Source organism: Sturnira hondurensis, unplaced genomic scaffold, assembly GCF_014824575.4.
Source record: "Sturnira hondurensis isolate 20B ecotype Veracruz unplaced genomic scaffold, ASM1482457v3 Scaffold0002039, whole genome shotgun sequence".
NCBI classification, from domain to species: Eukaryota; Metazoa; Chordata; class Mammalia; order Chiroptera; family Phyllostomidae; genus Sturnira; species Sturnira hondurensis.
In genome coordinates, this window is record NW_028074670.1 from 2,674,875 (window position 1) to 2,692,536 (window position 17,662).

Here is a 17,662-nt window from a genome sequence, read left to right on the forward strand (position 1 = left end):
TGCTGCAGCCCGAGCCTCGCGCAGGGTCTGACTGACCTGTGTGCCCGACCTCTGGTGGTCCGATCTACCTCCACCCTCCCCACCCCCACCCCCCTCCCTCTCTACCAGAGCTGAGCTGGGATTTATTTAAATGTTTATGGCAAGTTTAAAAATCCCAACAAATATTGCTATCATTAGTTAAAACTGATATTCTCGATGAATAACATTTTTGCCACACTGTCAGTTTTCAAAACCTTCTGACACACACACCCCAGGTCTCCACAGTCTCCTACTGTGGCAAGTTCGGCTGACTGTCCCAAGTTTGCAGGCAAGCTGAGGGAGGTAAACGCAAGGTAAGCAGCTTGGCCCAACTTCATGGCGAGAGCCCGGGCAGAGGTCTCTCAGTCTCAAATCCCATACTTTTCACTACAACATGGGTCTAAAGCTGTTCAACGACACCAGCTTCTTTTTAAAAATATTATATTTATTTATTTTTAGAGAGAGGGAAAGGGAGGAAGAGGGAGAGAGAAACACCAATGTTCGGTTGCCTCTCACGCAACCACCACTGGGGGCGTGGCCTGCAACCCAGGCACGTGCCCTAACTGGGAATCAAACCGGCAACATCTTGGTTCGAAGACCTGTACTCAATCCACTGAGCTACACCAGCCAGGGCACACCACCAGTTTCTTAAATACCTCACCCCGCCCCCACCCTCTACTCTGGTGGGCTTTTCTCTCTCCTTTTCTGCCTCAAACAAGGTTGGCCACCCAGGAGCTGAATGAAGACGTACACATCAATGATCTGTTGGGACAAATAAGGTGGCCAGAGCTTACCCTTGAGTGTTAAACATCACACTTATTTCCCTAGAAGCAACTACCAGAATATTTGTTTTTTGAAGTTGAAGTATAATCACAAATATCAGGCACTAAAGAAAAGTGTCCCCAACCCCCAACACTCCCCTCAAAGCACAGAAGGCTCCTAAAATCCATCAGCTCTATGGGCATCTGACTCGCTATTCAGAATCACAAAGACGCATGCTGAGCTCACGTTGCTCCTGTCGGCTTGCAAAGGCTGTTCTTACAGCATGAGGGGCGGCCCAAGGAGCCTGCCTACACCCTAGTTTGGGACACTGCTGGAGCGCTGGGTCTCACCACACGACCTCATGGACCATCAGGCACAGAGGCTCCTAGGGTTCTAACACAGGCTTTCTCAACCTTGGCTCTCCTGACATTTTGGGCCAAACAGTTCTTTGTGGGGGGCTGTCCTGTGCATTGTAGATGTTCAGCAGCATCCCTGGCCTCTGTCTACTAAATGCCAACACCCCCAATCCTCCTGTCCACTTGTGATAACCAGAAATGCTTCCAGACTTTGCCAACTGTCGCCCGGAGCAGCACAAATGCTCCTGGTGAGAACCGCTGCTCCTCAGGGTGGGGAGCTGGTACCCAGCATACTTTGTGTGGTGCGATGGCCTGTCTGCGGCGGCACTGGGGCTACCAAGGTACGAACGTGCGATAAACCACACACCACTCACGGTGAGAACTTCAGTAATAGCTACTGTTTGGGGTTGTCTAGCACGTGCTTAGGTTTCACCTAACTACCCAGAAGCGTGGAGTTCTGGTGGGAGAAGGAGGCCACATGGGCCTCACGGTCCACTCTCGTCCACTGGCTTTATTTATTTTTTAAAATTTTATTGAATTTATTGGGGTGGCATTGGTTAATAAAATCATACAGGTTTCAAGTGCACAAGTCTAAACCACATCATCTGTATACTGCACTGTGTGTTCACTCACTCACTCTGAGACCTGCAAGCTTCCAAGGTGGGTGTCCACCACGGAAGCCTGGGCCCCTTGCCGATCCGTCAGACAGCTGAGGAGAGCTGGTCCTGGGCATCCTGGGCACCTGTCTGGCCTAGGACCCCTCCCGCTCCAGCCCATCCTGGAGGCGGAGGGTGCGTGTGTGCAGAGGATATATTCTGGAGAGAAGTGAAATGGAGGGCTGTCACTTCCCCTACTGTACCTTTCTGCCTTTTTAAGATTTTGAAGTAAGTAATGAGGGTTGGGGGTGACATGGACCTATAGAGAACACTGGTGCCCCCTGCAGCTTAGCCATGGAATGCCTCTGGAGTGCCCTTCTGAGGGAGAGGAGCACTCTAAAGGGACAGCTTACCTTCCCAGAACCATGCACACCCCTGTTCTCCTCCCTGAGAAATCTGGAGGTGGCCGGGTGGTTCTGAATCCCTTGGTCAGGTACAGCTTAATGTTCAGTGGAAATAAACTTCTTGATTGCAATTCTCACATAAGCCAGGCCTAGGATACCCCAGGGGAGCCACTCATTGGTGGGAGCACGTCCTTGGGGATGAAGAGACATGTAGCTGAGATGAGGATGTTTTCACAATAATGGCACGCAGGCAAATTAAAACTGGTTTTCCTGAGGCCAGTCTGGGCTCTGTCAGCTGGGCCCTGACCGGTGTGTCGTGGGCAGGCTGCAGTCTGCAGGATGGTCCAGCCACCGCCCTCCTGCGGACGCTCCATGGAATGTGAAACACAGGACCTGGGTGGAAGCGGTGCATCCGATGGCCAAGGCACGGCGATGGCCACCGCTTGTGAAATGTCAAGGGGGTAAGGAATCTCCCTGATACTCAAAACCTGAAAAACACCCAGAACCACCCAAATGGCAAGTACACCACCCTTGATTTACACATGCTGCTTAATATGCTACCGCGTGCTGTGACTCTTGAGACAGGACAGGTATACAGTCCCCCAATCTTGCAGAACCTGGGAACTCTTTTTGGGAACAGGGGCCCATGGAACACACTTGGGGAGATGCCGCTCTTGCAGTCCACAGTGAGGTACTGGGAGGCTATGGTTTAGACCCTGATAAAAAGGCTTCAGCTCCTTTTCACTGGAGCCGTTTCTGAGTCTCCCCGCATCCAGGAGACGTGTGTGTGCCCAGTGACGGGGGTCCTAGCACTGAAGCCTCTGTGTCTTCCAGGTAAAACCTATTTGGTCAGAGTGGCTTGTTTGTCCCTGCAGTATTCTGCGGAATGCTAACCACGAGTGTTTTAAGATTTCTACTTCAACATTCCTACGAAAGAAGGAACAAAAGTTTTCTTTCTTATGACATCTTTGTCAAGTGTGGCTTTGGAAGTTATTTTGGCTTTATAATTTATAAGGGGAGCTGCTCTTACTTAATGTTCTGGGCCCCTTTCTGCATCCTGGACCCCTGTCCAGGCCCTCCTCGGGGTGGACGCTTGGCCAGGTGGGCTGGTTCTGCCCGACTCAGGCCTGGGGAAGGGCCTCGGTGAAGGGAGCTCCCAGCGGGAGCCAGAGCCCCCCCGCCCCCCACCCCCCAAGTCCTGCAGGGAGGCGGAGACTCGGTCCTACAGAATTCCCTGCTTAGCTTGAAGACTATACAGCAGATTAATTGCAGCTGTGCCCTGGAATTTCCCCAACACGCAAATCTTCATGATGTAAAACAGCTGGGAGGAAATCCCAGCATGCCCTGTACAGAGGCCGAACTGCCAATGAGCTACGGGGATTAACCCTCCGCCTCCCAGGAGGTAGGGTCGGCCCCTCCCCCAGCTTGCGTGTGTGTGGACAGGACTGTGGGTGAAGACGCCCGCATTCTCCCCATTCACACGGTCTCACAGAAAACCCTTTAAGTGAGGCCTAGGCAGGAGAGGAAGCAAAGCTTCAAGTTACAGAGTCAACAGCACTGCTCCCAGGAGGGGCGCACTGCAGTGGGAAGCAAGGAAACGTGTCATCCCCAAAAGCTTCCCAGGTGAGAACACCCCACCCCACAGAATCCCTTCTGCTGCTTCTTGGTGGGAGGAACAGGCCTGGTGCAGAAAGAAACAGCCCTTTTCTCTAGCTGTCCAGTCCTTCTTGCCTCTCTGGTCCCCGAACAGTAAACAGACTCTGGGACCCCAGAACCAGGACCCCTTTGATAAAGAGAAGCTTTCCCACGCTTCCCTCTCAGAAATCGTGCTGTGCACACAGCCGTAGGAGAAAACGTCCTAGGAACCCAAGCTTGCAGATGGACATCTGCCCACCACAGAGCCTGGAGGACACGGTACTCTCCACTTCTTCTTAAGGCAACTTTTAGCATTAGGAGTCGTTATAAATGGCAACGAACAGATGCTCTGTTTCTCCTTACTCTCTATTTTGCCACAATTGGTGATGAAATCATTTCTGGCCAAGAATCCTGTTAAGAGTTTAGACTCCTAAAAACCAGTCTACCATATCTCTCCCCTGCTACAAATGCTTCCTTGGTTGGTTGCTAGGTAAAGGGGTACGTACCAGTCATTCGGCCCACCTACCATTGCGCCTCAACCCTCCAGCGCCCACCCCCAGCACCAGCTGCACCGAAGTCCTTAGGGATGGAGCCGAATTGCGCAGCTGGTCCCCAGCCCAGTGTATGCTTTTACTGGTGGGAAACTAACTCATGCTCCAAAACCCAGGGTCTCAGTCACCTTCCTGGACAAGCCTTCTCCGCTCTCCACAGAAGTCAGTCGCTCTCCCCTCGGTGCCACAGCTGTGCTGGGCGTTCCTGTGGCACTCAGCATGCGGTGTTGTCATCCATTTATGCACTCTGTCCTCTGGAATGTAAGGTCCTCAAAGGTCATGCCCGCACCACCAATTCCTCACCCGGAAACCAACATTCACGACGTGTCTGTCCCTCCTTGAGCCCCAGCACGTTATCAGCGTGTGAGCCCGTCTGTAACAATGGTTTCCACGTCTGTAACAATGGACTGTCCGGCCTCGTCCGAATCCTTTCGTGATGTGGAGCGCATGCAACGGACCCCTTTCACTCTTGAGTGATATAGGTTCTCACATTAACTGGCTTAGCATTGCCAAGAATTTGTAAATGCAGCTCGGAGGCTGTGGTGCCCTTTCTCTGCCAGTTCCTGGAGTCCTGTTTTAAGATCTATTTTCTGTCAAAATGGACATGCGTTATTTTAAATTTGAAAACATACCAATAATGAACAATGAACTCATCAGTAAGGAGGTAGAAGGGTTCCCCAAGTGGGAACAAGTGTTTAGTTTGCAGGAGTCACTGAAGACAAACAAAGTATTAGGAGAACTGGTTCCCAAACACGAAGGCTTAGACAACGTTCCAGGAGCAAATGAATAAAAAAGGGTTTACACTCCTATCCTCTATCTCCTTTCCTAAAAAAGGCGAGTAGTTTCCGTGCTTCGTCTGGGGAAGGCGCTGAATCCCAGACACGATCACTCTCTTCGTTTCACTCAGGTGTAGAAGGTGGGTTCCTTCTTGGGCTTTCGTTGATTGGGGACTTGCTATAAATAAGTCCATAGACTGCCCTAAAATAAGCTACTTTTTGATTAAATATGACAGAAATCACTTTCTGTGGAAAAGTCATTTAGAACCACACTGTTTTTGCAGTCTTTTAAACCAAGGAAGTGACTTTTCTCTAACATCGGCCACAGCATGTGGCCACTGACGGCAGAGGGACTCACTCCAACAGGGCTTCATGGCTGAACAGTCAACTCAGAAAGAGGGGGTCGGCTGGGTTTCAGCTGCCCCACAAACACACATTTCCTCCTGTTTCTCCCAATAGCTCCCTTTCTTTCCCGGATGGCGTCCAAGTATTCTCTACCCTTCTCATTTCAGAGAATCTGTCACCTTTGCCTGCCAGAGTCGACCAAAGGTTTGTCTGTAAAAACTGGCTTCTCCCACAGGCCAGTTTCCAGTGTTGGAAGAAGGGAGCACAGGAGGCAAGAGACCAGGGTTCCGGGCTCTGGGCTTGATCCTCTCACCTCTAAAACGGGGATATTTTACTCTATCAGCCTGGTGGCCGGGACCGGACGGCCTCCTATGCAGAAAAGAAAACCAAATGCAGCTGCCTGCCTGCCTGCACCACAGTGGGTTCCTGGGAGAGGGGACTGGGCCGAGGTGTCAGCCAGCAGAGGATCGGGAGTCCTGGCTGATGCCTGTGCAAACTGTCTGCCTGAGGAAGTTACCGCGCCTTACAGAACTTCTGGCGTCTCCCCTGCAGCCTGAGAATAGCAGCACCTACCACCCGGCACAGTAATTATCTCAAGTATGTTGGCCACTTAGGAGAGAACCAAACACAGTGCTAGGCATGTGGTGAGCTCTTGAGAAATATGTGGTTAGTCAGTAAAAGCTATTTTAAAAAATATTTTATTTATTTTTTAGAGAGAGGGGAAGGGAAGGAGAAAGAGTAGGAGAGAAACATCAATGTGCGGTTGCCTCTCATGTGTCCCCTACTGGGCACCTGGCCGGCAATCCAGGCATGTGCCCTGACTGGGAATCGAACCAGCGACCCTTTGCTTCACAGGTCCATGCTCAATCCACTGAGCTATGCCAGCCAGGGCACTAAAAGTTATTTTTGTTCCACAAGCCTATGGCCTGCACCTGACCCCAGGACAGGGAAGAGCTGATTAGCATAGAGTTTGGCCACTCACTCATCTCTGGGTGCTTTCTGATGAGTGAGGTTCTGTTTAGCGGTAAATGCTTCTTCGTAACTGGCTCTTGAAGCAAAAACACAAACACAAACCCTGCTTTGTAGCACGTGCTGGTGTCCTTGGGGTAAATACTCCCACCATGGATGATTTCAAGCAATGCTGGGGAGTGGCTGATGGCAGTGCTGGGAAGGAGCTCTGCCCAGGGAGCAGCGGGAGCTGGGCTGGGCCTGGGTCCTGCGGCAGAGACTGCTGGCTCTGCTCAGACGGCTCTGGAAGGCTGACACGCAGGGCCTCGGGCTGAAGTTTCTCCATGGCTGCCTGGCCCTTCCTCCTCTCCGGTTGATTTGGGCCTTGTCACAGCTGTGTCTGGGGTATGAGGACAGCACGCCCCTCCCATCAGGTGAGCCCATCTGTCCTGGCCCCTACTGGCCTCTGCCCTGTTCTCTGGACCCCCCACACGCCCCCATCTTGTTCACCTAGCAACAAATTAGCGCTGATTCCACAGCAGTATACAGACGGCTGCCTCACTGTGAGAACAGCTGCGCAGTGTTCCTCCGCATGGAGGTGCCCGAGCTCTTGGACATTTCCATGTTCACAGACAGGTAGGTGCTTCCCACTCTTTCACTGCGACGAATATCCTCCAACACTCATCCTTTTGTTCGTGTATGAATCCAGTTGTGGGATATGTTAGGTTTTGAGAAGTATTACCAAATACCTCACAGTCTACACGGCCACCAACAGCACAAGAGAGCTTATTTCCCATAGCTATGCCCACCCAGTGGTATTCAACTCATTGATCTTTGCCAAATTGGCAGGTGGAAAACAGTAGCTCATTGTAGTTTCAATTCCCATTTCTTATTGTAAGTGAGGCTGGGAATTGTCAGATGTACATGTTCTAATTTGAAGGCCAGAAAAAAGATGTGTGTGGCCAAGAGGGAGTGGGCTTCCAGTCTCCCGGGGTCAGGGATGGGTGAGAATGCAGTCTGCGGGGGCAGAGGCAGCCAGGGCTGAGACATGCAGGGGAGGGATCCCTGTGGCTCCTCACACTTTCCACAGGACTGAGCAACCTCTACTGCATATGACCTTCGCTCAGACGGAAGAAGGGCAGACAGATAGGCGTGTATGAGTGGGGGGGTGGGGGGCGGGCAGGGCCCTGGCAGCCATGCGTGTGGCTGGGCAAACCGGGCAGCTGGTGCACAGCTGCACTTCCTTGCTCTCCCTCCTCCCCTGCCCCGTTCTGTAACAGGCAGCTTCCACCTTCTCATCAGCCGTCACCAATGGCTTCCATTCCAGCGCCTCTGCCTCCATTACTGCAAGGCCACGGCGGACTAAGGAAAAAGAATAAAGGCAACTGACCTTTATCTGCCAAATTCTACTGGCATCTCTTTGGCCTCATCTTGTTTGGCAGCTCTGGGGAAGCACGCTTCCTGCCTGGAAGCCCCCTCCTCCTCGTCTGCTGCGGTTTCAGGTTCCGTGGGTGGGCCCCCGGGTTGATCAGTGTTTATGGACCTGAATAAATGTCTTGGGCAAACTGTTCAGTGAGCAAAGCCAGTTGCAGAGCTAGGAATGGCAGTCACCGAAACGTGTTCACTGGGTTTTAGCACTGCAGGCAGTTTTCTTACTTTTTCCTTTGTGCTTCTCTGACTCATCTGAAATTTTTACAATGACCATCGCAACAGCAGGCAAAGCGATTAAAAGTAAACCTCAGATTAGTTATTTTCATTCCCCTAAACCGAGCCTTCCCTTTACCCAACTAGAAGCCTCCAAATCGACCCCAGTATCTTGGAGCTGCCTCCCTCACCAGCTGTTGGCCTCCACATTCTGTTTCTAGGGCCGAGGGGTTCACCCCTCCCTGTTTCACATCTGGGCCCCTGCAGCAGCCTTCTGTCTGCGTCTGGGCCCCTGACCCCAGACTTTCTATCCAGGAAGCTCTTGGGAGTTTGAAGGGGGTGGGTGGTGAGCTGCAGGTCACTTTGCCTCAGGATGACAAAGTGTCTGCGGTCCACACCTCAGAGAACAGGGTGGCAGGTGGGAAGTAAGGGGTCCCAAATCCTCTTCTGCACCGTCACCATGGCTCCTGTCTCCCTCCCCATGTGGGCGGCCCCTAGAAATACCTTTCCTAGAAATACCTTTTCCTAGAAATACCTTTCTACAACATCCAACTATGGTCCTTAGAGCTACTAGGTGGCTTCTGATTCTCACAGAAAGACCTGCCTGTACACAGAACTGATGAAGACACAGTGAGCGTGTGGCACAGGGCATTCCACGAAGGTTTAGGGGCACCTCCTACCTAAGGTGGTTGTCGATGTCTAGGACATCTCATGGGAAAGATTTTTAAGTGCATGAATAACTAGAACATAAGCCAGCAAATGACAGGTTAGAGAAGGGAAGGATTACAGTGAGTAGGATTCTCATGGGAAAACCAAAGATTTTATAAAGGGGCAGCACCTAAGCAGGGGAATACAGGCAGGGTCCACTTCTACAGTAATCTCACTTTTCAAAGCACTGTATGCTGATTGTCTCATTCGATGTAACTGACCCCGAGACACAGGGAAAGCAGGTATTATCATCCCCACCTTGGGGGAAAGGGAGCCTACTGGGAGCTCCTGGATTCACGCAAGGTCACGAACTAGCTGATGGTGTGGCTAGCAACAGAAAGCAGGGCTTTACTTTCATGGTATGATTTGAAGGGTATGGGGGGGGGCGCTTTTTGTCTTCTAGAAGCTGCAATCTTATCTTGGAATCTTGGGATAGCAAATATGGGGTGTAAGTGCTGCCACCCCCACCCGAACCCCCTGTACTTCTGACAGTCACTCTTTCCCAGGCGTGCTGGGAAGACTTCAGGATCCTCAACCCAGTATACGAGGCAGCCACTGACAGTTGGCTAAACTTGACCTGTATGGCACAGTTTATTTGTTCTTCCGATTCAAGCTGGAAGGTTGGGAGATACCCCCTCCGGCTGGTGAGCAGAGGCCACAAGCAGGCCTGGAGCACTCCTCCCCTGGTTGGCACACGGGGACCTCGTTCCTAGACAGATGCGAGGAGCCATAAGGAATGTGGCTGGACAGCGGAACCAGTTATGATTTGCAGCAAGCCCATTGACCAAAAGCGGGCCTGGGAATTCTGAAGTATATGGATTTTCCCCGTGGGAGGAGGAGCTGGAAAGCATCCCAGGTATTGAGGAGAAAGGAAGCAGGATCTGTGTATAATCAATGGGGAACAGGAAGTGCTTATCAAGGGCCAGTAAAATACACAAAGGAACTGCCAGGCGGCCTGGAGCTGCCTCCCAGTGCTGAGCTTGGAAGGGTCTGTCTCCAAACCCTTCTCCATCGGGCCGCAGGCCTATCAGTGGGCCAAAGTCAACAAATCCTGGGCACCAGGAAATGGGAAATGTCTGAGGAGGTCCCTCAATAGATGGGCAGTGCTGGGAGAGAACTCTGACCCGACAGGCAAGAGAGGACGCCAGGAATAGGGACACACCAGCCACTGCTACGCAGGGCCATCCCTCCTGAGAGAGAAGCCTTTTAGCACAGGTTCCTGCAACCTTTCCTAGAGTGTGTGGAAATGTGTGCACGCAAGGGGGTTAGTCACTCACAGGGAGCCGCAAAAGAATTCTGCACCCATACTAAAGTAAGGGCACAGGAAGCTAGGATAGGACAGTGGAAGAAAGACTAAGAAATTAACATTTACTTAGAGTATGTGGGCATTCTGAGTAGATACTTTATATGGATGATCATTGCACCACATTCCCAATTCCCATCTCAACTCTACTACATAACATCTGTTTTTTTAGTATTTAAACTATTCACTCTAATAGGCATTAAAACAAATAAACACACACACACACACACATACATAAAAGGACAACTTTGCTTGGATTTTTTGGATGCTGCTGCTTACAATGAAGCTTCATTAAAATTTTTTATTGATTTTTTTCAGAGAGAAATGTGGATTTTTCGTTCCACTTACTCATTCATTCATTCATTGGTTGCTCCTTGTACCTGCCCTTCCTGCGGTTGCACCTGCAACCTTGGTGTATTGAGATGATGCTCTAACGATTAGAGCTGCCCAGCCAGGGCCGAAGCTCCATTTCTTAAAAAGATTTTATTTATTTATTTTTAGAGGGGAAGGGAAGGAGAGAAGGAGAGAAATATCAATGTATGGTTGCCTCTCATGGGCCCCCTACTGGGAACTGGCCTGCAACCCAGGCATGTGCCCTGACTGGGAATCGAATGAAGGTCCATTTTTTTAAAAGTGAGAAAAAGTAAGTCAATTCAAATAAAAAATTTAAGCAAATAGTATAGTGCTGTGTGGCAAAGATGATGGAAATAGACGACCCCTGAGGACCACTATGGGAGAACCACGTGTTGATGGTTGTCCAGAGGCTGCAGTGAATTACAGGTGAGTGTACCTCTAAGAACCAGAAGAGGTTCTACACACAAACTCAACAGCCAACATGTCACTATGTTCTTCCCGTATGCATATTTCCACCCTCTTGTGCATTAGTCGGTGAAAACCTCAGAGTCTTTCCCTCCACCCTCTCCCTGTCTGCTGCCCAGCCAATCACCAAGTCCTGTCCACTGGCCGCCAGTGTTTTCTCCATCTCTGCTACCCCAGACCTTGCAATGGCTCCCTAACCCCTCTCTCCTTGTCTTAGCTCAGTCCCTCCTCCGTGTTGTTTGCACACTCTGCTTCCCCATGGCCTTCCTCCCCGCCTCTCCCTCTAAGCTTCTTGGCTGCAGGAACCGAATCTTATGTGTCCCTTGGGTCCCCACAGCCCTCAGCCCGGCACATCATTTGTGAGAGGTCCTTGATGACTATTGCAGGGTGTTCCAGAGTTTACTGAATCAGAGACATAAATGTCCTAGTCAGGTCCAGGTGGAGATGTAGCCGAAGACCAAAGGCCAAAAGCAATCAGTGGCCTTGTTCTTGGGGTTGTCACTGGAGACCCCCTATCTTGCTGGCCAAAAGTGAGAACAGTGAGAACCAGAGCCTTCTGGGAAGGCAACAAGTAGAATGAATAGGGCTGTCCACTGCCAGAGGGGTAACCTACCAGTCAATAGAGACTTCATTTACTTAAACAAACAAGATTGATCAAATCAAACACATATTCACTAATATCATATCTGCTTCCAACTGTTTAAATATTTCCCCCTACAGTTTATTTATTGATTACCAAAAAAAATAACCCAATATATACTAGCTCTTCTGTAGCTAAGGCCATGATGCTGGTACTGTGTGGCTCAGCCTTGCTGTGGGACAGAGTGTTTTTGAAGTTCACGTTCTGTCTAATATTGGCACCACCTCAGGCAAGCAAATAAATAGGTGCAAAAGCGACAGCACACTGTCTGCACAGAAGAGTGAACAGATTTCTTTAAATGTCATGTTTACTGATTAGTTGCCTTGTGCCAGGCACTGTACCAAGGTAGTTTCATGTGTTATTTCATTCTACCCTTGCAACCTTGTAAGTCAATGCTATTATCCTTTGGAGCGAACAGATGAAGAGACTAAGGTCCAGAGAGGTTCGGTGATGCACTGAGCACAGTCTCATCCCAAAGGCTACGCTAGTAACCCTTTCATGATACTAGTGCTGGAAGAGAAAAAACCCACATCATTTTTCCAGCCCATCCTGGCATTTCTCAGAGATGGGCACTCAGGCCACTGGCAGAGCTGGGATTAGAACAACCTAGGCATCCTGGACCCTAGCGGCATAAGAGCTGGATTGGATCAGGTGATATTTTGCAACCAACATATAAACTATCGGGTAAAATATAAAAATAATTGGAAGGAGGTGAAATATCACCCTAAGCAAATCAATATTATGAATGCCAATCTGCAACTCATATAACACACAACAAAGGAGTGATTGTATTATTCAAGACTTCCTTATGGAGAAACTGGAAGACCTGTGTGGCCATGGCTCCACATTGCCCCCTGGTGGTTCCCATGCATGCACCGGAAGCAGGCTAAACCAACGATGGGGGAACAAAGGCTCTGGATTAGGACACATGCCCTATTGCAAACCACATTAGGAAAGGCCTCGGATATCCTAGAGTCAGAGGCCTACTGGGTCAGACAGTGAAGATCCTGCAGGGCCAGGCACTTACCCAAACACTCAAAGACAATCTCTGGGCTCCACTTCCATTTGTTTGCAGAATTTAAGATAAAAAAGTTATAAACTCAGTCAAAAGTTAAATACTTTCTTTAGTCTGTCAAATTGCCAAAGACTTTTCTCCTCTTTAATTACCTTGGGCACTTACTTGTTCGTTCCTTGCTTGCGGGAGAGTCAATTAGCAAACCTTTCTTGTGCAATTTGGAGGTATGCATTCACTCTTCCAAAGGCTTACACCCCTGGAATGTGTCCTCAGGAAATAATTAAGGATGGGAGTGAAATACAGCTGCAAGAATGCTTAGTGAAGAGCTATTTTAAATAAATAGCCACAGGTGTTGAGTATATTATACTAGAGTTAGGATATCTGAATTTATGAAGTAAATGAATAGTTACAGACATGAAAAGGTGTTTACTACACACTTTGTGTAAAAAGAAAAAAGAAGATACAAAACATGTATAGAGTCCCACTTTTATAAAATTTTTATTTTTATAAATGTGTTGAACAGAGGTTTGGAAGGATATACACTAAGAAGTGAGCTGCACTGACTGACCTCTGACGACAAGATTTGGGTGCCCCCCCCATCCCTTGGTTAAACCTATATTGCTTTTAAAAACAAACATATACAATAGAAATCATTTTCACTTATTTATTTATTTTTAAAATCCTTACCCAAGGATAGGTTTACTGATTCTACAGAGGAGGGAAGGGCGGGCAGGGCAGGGAGAGAGAGAGCAACATTGATGGGTTGCCTCCTGAATGTTGCCTCTGTTGGGGATCGAACCCCTCACAACTGAGGTATGTATCCTGAGTGGGATTGAACTGGGATCAAACCCACAACTTCGTGGTATATGGGATGATGCTCCAACCAAGTGACCCACTCCGGCCAGGGTGGAAATCACTTAAAAAAAAGTTTATCGATTTTAGAGATTTTATGTATTTACTTTCAGAGAGAAGGGAAGGGAGGGAGAAAGAACGGGAGAGAAATGTCAATGTATGAGAGACACATCGACCGGTGGCCTCTCACACACCCCAAATCGGGGACTTGGCCCACAACCCAGGCACCTGGAGTACATGGCACTGGTCTGCTATGTGCCAGGCACCATGGTTTGCCACTACCTTAAACCTTGACCAGAATACTATGTTACAGAGGGATGATTGTATGGATAAGGCTCAAAGTGGAAGTTCCTGGTAAATATGGAGAATCCTCAATCTGAGAGCTGCGCTGGTGGTGTCTCATGAATTAGCCGTTAGAGGGGGACACAGGAAACATCTGCACTGTGATTGCTGCTGGTGTCATTGGGCACATTCACCATCACAGCCAGCACCTGTACATTCCTAATGGTGTCAGCACATTACAGGCTTCATTTCTGGGTTGGGAGACGGGCTGCAGTGCATTCCCCTATCTCTCCAACCAAATCCGGGGACTGGTCTTGGAGGAATTTCAAGCACCCAGGCTAGGCTAGTTGAGATGGGGAGCATAGATGGTGCATTTCAGAGAGCCCTAAAACCATTTCTTGAATCTCATGTTGTTTCCTGGGCGGCCTGGCAGCACATGAACTTAGGCATGGCCGGTGTACAAGCCTGGTTACAGAACCTAGCTTCCACCAGCAGCTGTTGGGGAGAGGGGTGGGAGGTGACCAGGCCTCCCTAGTGCCTGTGTCTGATGACCCCAAGATCCCACATCTCTGCCACTTTCTTCCAGAGACCCCGGTTCTTAACCACTGAGTCTGAATGGCAATCGCTGAACTGAGTGACAACTCCATTTTCACATCTAAGGCTGAAGAGCCAGACTGGGTAAGTGTGGCCCTTCTAAGATCACTGACCAAACTCTATTTGATCCCCTTTGATTTTCTATGCTGTATTAAATGCCCCAAACCACTCATCAATTTCAAGGTCAAAGATGCCTACTTAGAGTCAGTCACTCAAACACATGTTGCGTTAAACTCCAAGTCATGGTTTGAGTGGGTCATTAATTTGTTCCCCCTCAACCTCCACTTTTCCCCTTAAAGAAAATCAGTGCCAGACTTCCGGCCAAGATGGAGGCATAGGTGGAAACACCGAACCTCCTCACACAACCAAATTTAAGGACAACAAAGATTTAGAAACAAAAACACAACCAAAACAGGCAGAAAATTGAACTGTACTGAAATCCGACAACAATGAACCATTCATCAAAACCGGTAAGAGGGGCAGAGTCGGTGGCTGGCAGGGAGGGGTTTCGGCAGGAGAGAGCTGGTGGACTGACCCAGGTGCGCAAGCGGCAGTTGCCATATCCCAGGCGTGGGGTGGCAATAGGCAGACCCAGTGGGGGCTCAAGGCAGCTGGCTGACTGTGGTCACACATTCATGCGCAGATAAACCCGGTGAAAAAATGGACAGTGAGACAGATTGTGCAACCCCGGGCCCCAGTGACAGGAAGTAAAGCCTAAAAGCACCAACTGGAAAAACTTTCAGGGGTTGAGGTGCCAGGAGAGGCTCTCAGCCTCACAGAAGAGTTCGTTGGAGAGACCCACAGGGTCCTAGAACGTACACAAGCCCACCCACCCGGAAACCAGCACCAGGAGGGCCCAATTTGCTTGTGGGAGGTGGCAGAGAGAACGTCATTGCTCCCTGTTCGACCCCCCTCCATATACAGCATATTAGCCCAGCAACTGGGTTGCCCCGACCTGGTGAACACCTAAGGCTCCACCCCTCATACACAACAGGCGTAGCCAGACCAAAACATTATGGCTCAAGCAGAAGAACAGCTCAAAGCCCCAGAGCCAATACTTCTAAGTACCCAAGAGATAGCCAGCCTATCAGATGCACAGTTTAAACACTGGTGATCAGGATGCTCAGAGAACTGGTTGATTTTAGTCACAAATTAGATAGAAAAATGAAGGCTACACTAAGTGAAATGAAGGAAAAAAGAAAACTGGGACTCAAATCAATGGAATGGACCAGAAGGAAGAAAGAAACAACCAAACAGAAAAGAATGAAGAAATAAGAATTCAGAAAAAATGAGGAGAGGCTTAGGAACTCCCAGGACATCTTGAAACATTCCAACATCCAAATTATAGGGGCACCAGAAGGGGAAAAGGAACAGTAACAAGTGGAAAACGTATTTGAATAAATAATAAAGGAGAACTTCCCCAATCTGGCAAAGGAAATAGACTCCCAGGAAGTCCAGGAAGCTCAGAGAGTCCCAAAGAAGTTGGACCCCAGGAGGAACACACCAAGGCACATCATAATTACATTAGCCAAGATTAAAATGAAGGAGAGAATCCTAGAAGCAGCAAGAGATAAGGGGACAGTCACCTACAAAGGAGTTCCCATCAGACTGTCAGCAGATTTCTCAAAAGAGACCTTCCAGGCAAGAAGGAGCTGGAAAGAAGTATTCCAAGTCATGAAATCCAAAGACCTCCATTCAAGATTGCTCTATCCAGCAAAGCTTTCATTTAGAATGGAAGGGCAGATAAAGCACTTCTCTGATAAGGTCAAGTTCAAGGAGTTCATCATCACCAAGCCCTTATTATATGGAATGTTAAAGGGACTTATCTAAGAAAAAGGAGTTAAAAATATGAACAGTGAAAGGACAGCCAACTCACAGTTATTAACAACCACACCTAAAACAAAAGCAAATTAAACAGACAGCTAGATCAGGAGTGGAACCATAGAAATAGAGATCAGATGGATAGTTAGCAACAGGGGAGTGGGAGGAGGAGGAGAAGAGGGGAGAAGGTACAGAGAATAAGTAGCAGAGATAGTAGGTAGAAAATAGACAGGGGTAGGGAGAGTATAGTATGGGAAATGTAGAAGCTAAAGAACTTGTGACCTATGGACATGAACTAAAGGGGGAAATAGGGTGGAGGGGGTGTGCAGGGTGGAGGGGAATGAAGGGGGGGAATGGGACAACTGTAATGGCGTGATTAATAAAGTATGTATGTATATGTGTGTGTGTGTGTGTGTGTATATATATATATATGTATATGTATATGTATATATAAAAAAAGAAAATCAGTGCCATTGGCCAGAGTCCCACAGCTGGGTGGGGTGGGCCCCTGGCTGCTGTTATTTCTTCCTTATAGTCTTTTTACAAAAACCCAAAACACACACTGTGGTCCTTTCCCCCTCTTCTGATGCCTTGAGCCCCTGCACTCTGGCTTCCATTGTTTTTCTTAAGGTTACTGCTGATCTCCTAACCAGCAAATTCAATGTCATCTTTCAGGGCTCTTCCCTAGGAAGCCCCTCAGCTTCTGTGACACCCCTTCCAGCTGGTTTTCCACCCCCCGCCCCGCCCTTAGTGTCTTGGCCCCCCCTTGAAATGCTGGGGTCCCAGTCCGCCTCCGTGTGCAGTCTTGTCCACCCCAGGCTGGTCATTACCCACACAGGGCACTCTTATCCTTGAAGCTGGGCCCAGCTTCTCCCCTCACCCCTCATTTTCAATGGCCTCCTCTGCTGCCTGCGGCAGGCAGCTCCATCCCACGCATGCTCATCGAAACCCAGCACCGACCCTGTTTCCTAATATCCAACAAACCAGGACTCATTTGAAAGCAAACATGTTTAACAATTACCCTGGATGCGATGGTTAATATTATGCGTCAATTTGAATGGACCATGGAGTGTCCAGGTGTTTGGTTAACATTATTCTGGGTGTTTCTGTGAGGGTGTTCCTGGGTGGGAGTAACATCTGAACCAGCAGACAGAGTACAGTAGATTGCCCTCTAATGCAGGTGGGCCCATACAATAAGCTGAAGGCCTGATTACAACAAAAAGGCCGATCCTCTCCCAGGTAAGAGAGATTTCTTCCTGCCTCATGACCTTAGAACTAGGACATGGGCTTTCCTTCTGATTGTGGAGACAAACAAACAAACAAACAAACAAAAACCCCTGAATATCAGCTCTTCCTGGGTCTCAGGCCTGTTAGCCTTCAGAAGTCATTCTGTCCTGATTCTCAGACCTTTGACTAAAAATTAAGCCATTGGCTCTGCAAATTGTCAAGTTGTCCCACAGATGTTAGGACCAGCCCATAACTGCGTGTGTGGACACACACCTCACCACACACAAACCCCCACTGGTTCTCTTTCTCTGGAGAACCCTGACCAATACAACAGACAACCAGCGTGACCCAGGACAGGTGGTCACC

At 49.1% G+C, this 17,662-nt stretch overlaps 1 protein-coding gene across 2 annotated transcripts in view; it reads right to left on the reverse strand.

Moving 5' to 3' along the window:
- TCF7L1 (transcription factor 7 like 1) overlaps positions 1-17,662 on the reverse strand; it is a 151,508-nt gene that overhangs the window by 18,761 nt on the left and 115,085 nt on the right. The window contains exon 1 of one of the 2 annotated variants that reach the window (XM_037039545.1): positions 4,451-4,558. The exons of the other annotated variant lie outside the window; for it this stretch is intronic. Within the exon in view, the coding sequence (XP_036895440.1) occupies positions 4,451-4,543 (93 nt within the window). The 5' untranslated portion in view covers positions 4,544-4,558. Of the gene's footprint in view, positions 1-4,450; positions 4,559-17,662 lie in introns of those variants that run through there. 2 annotated transcript variants of the gene reach the window in all.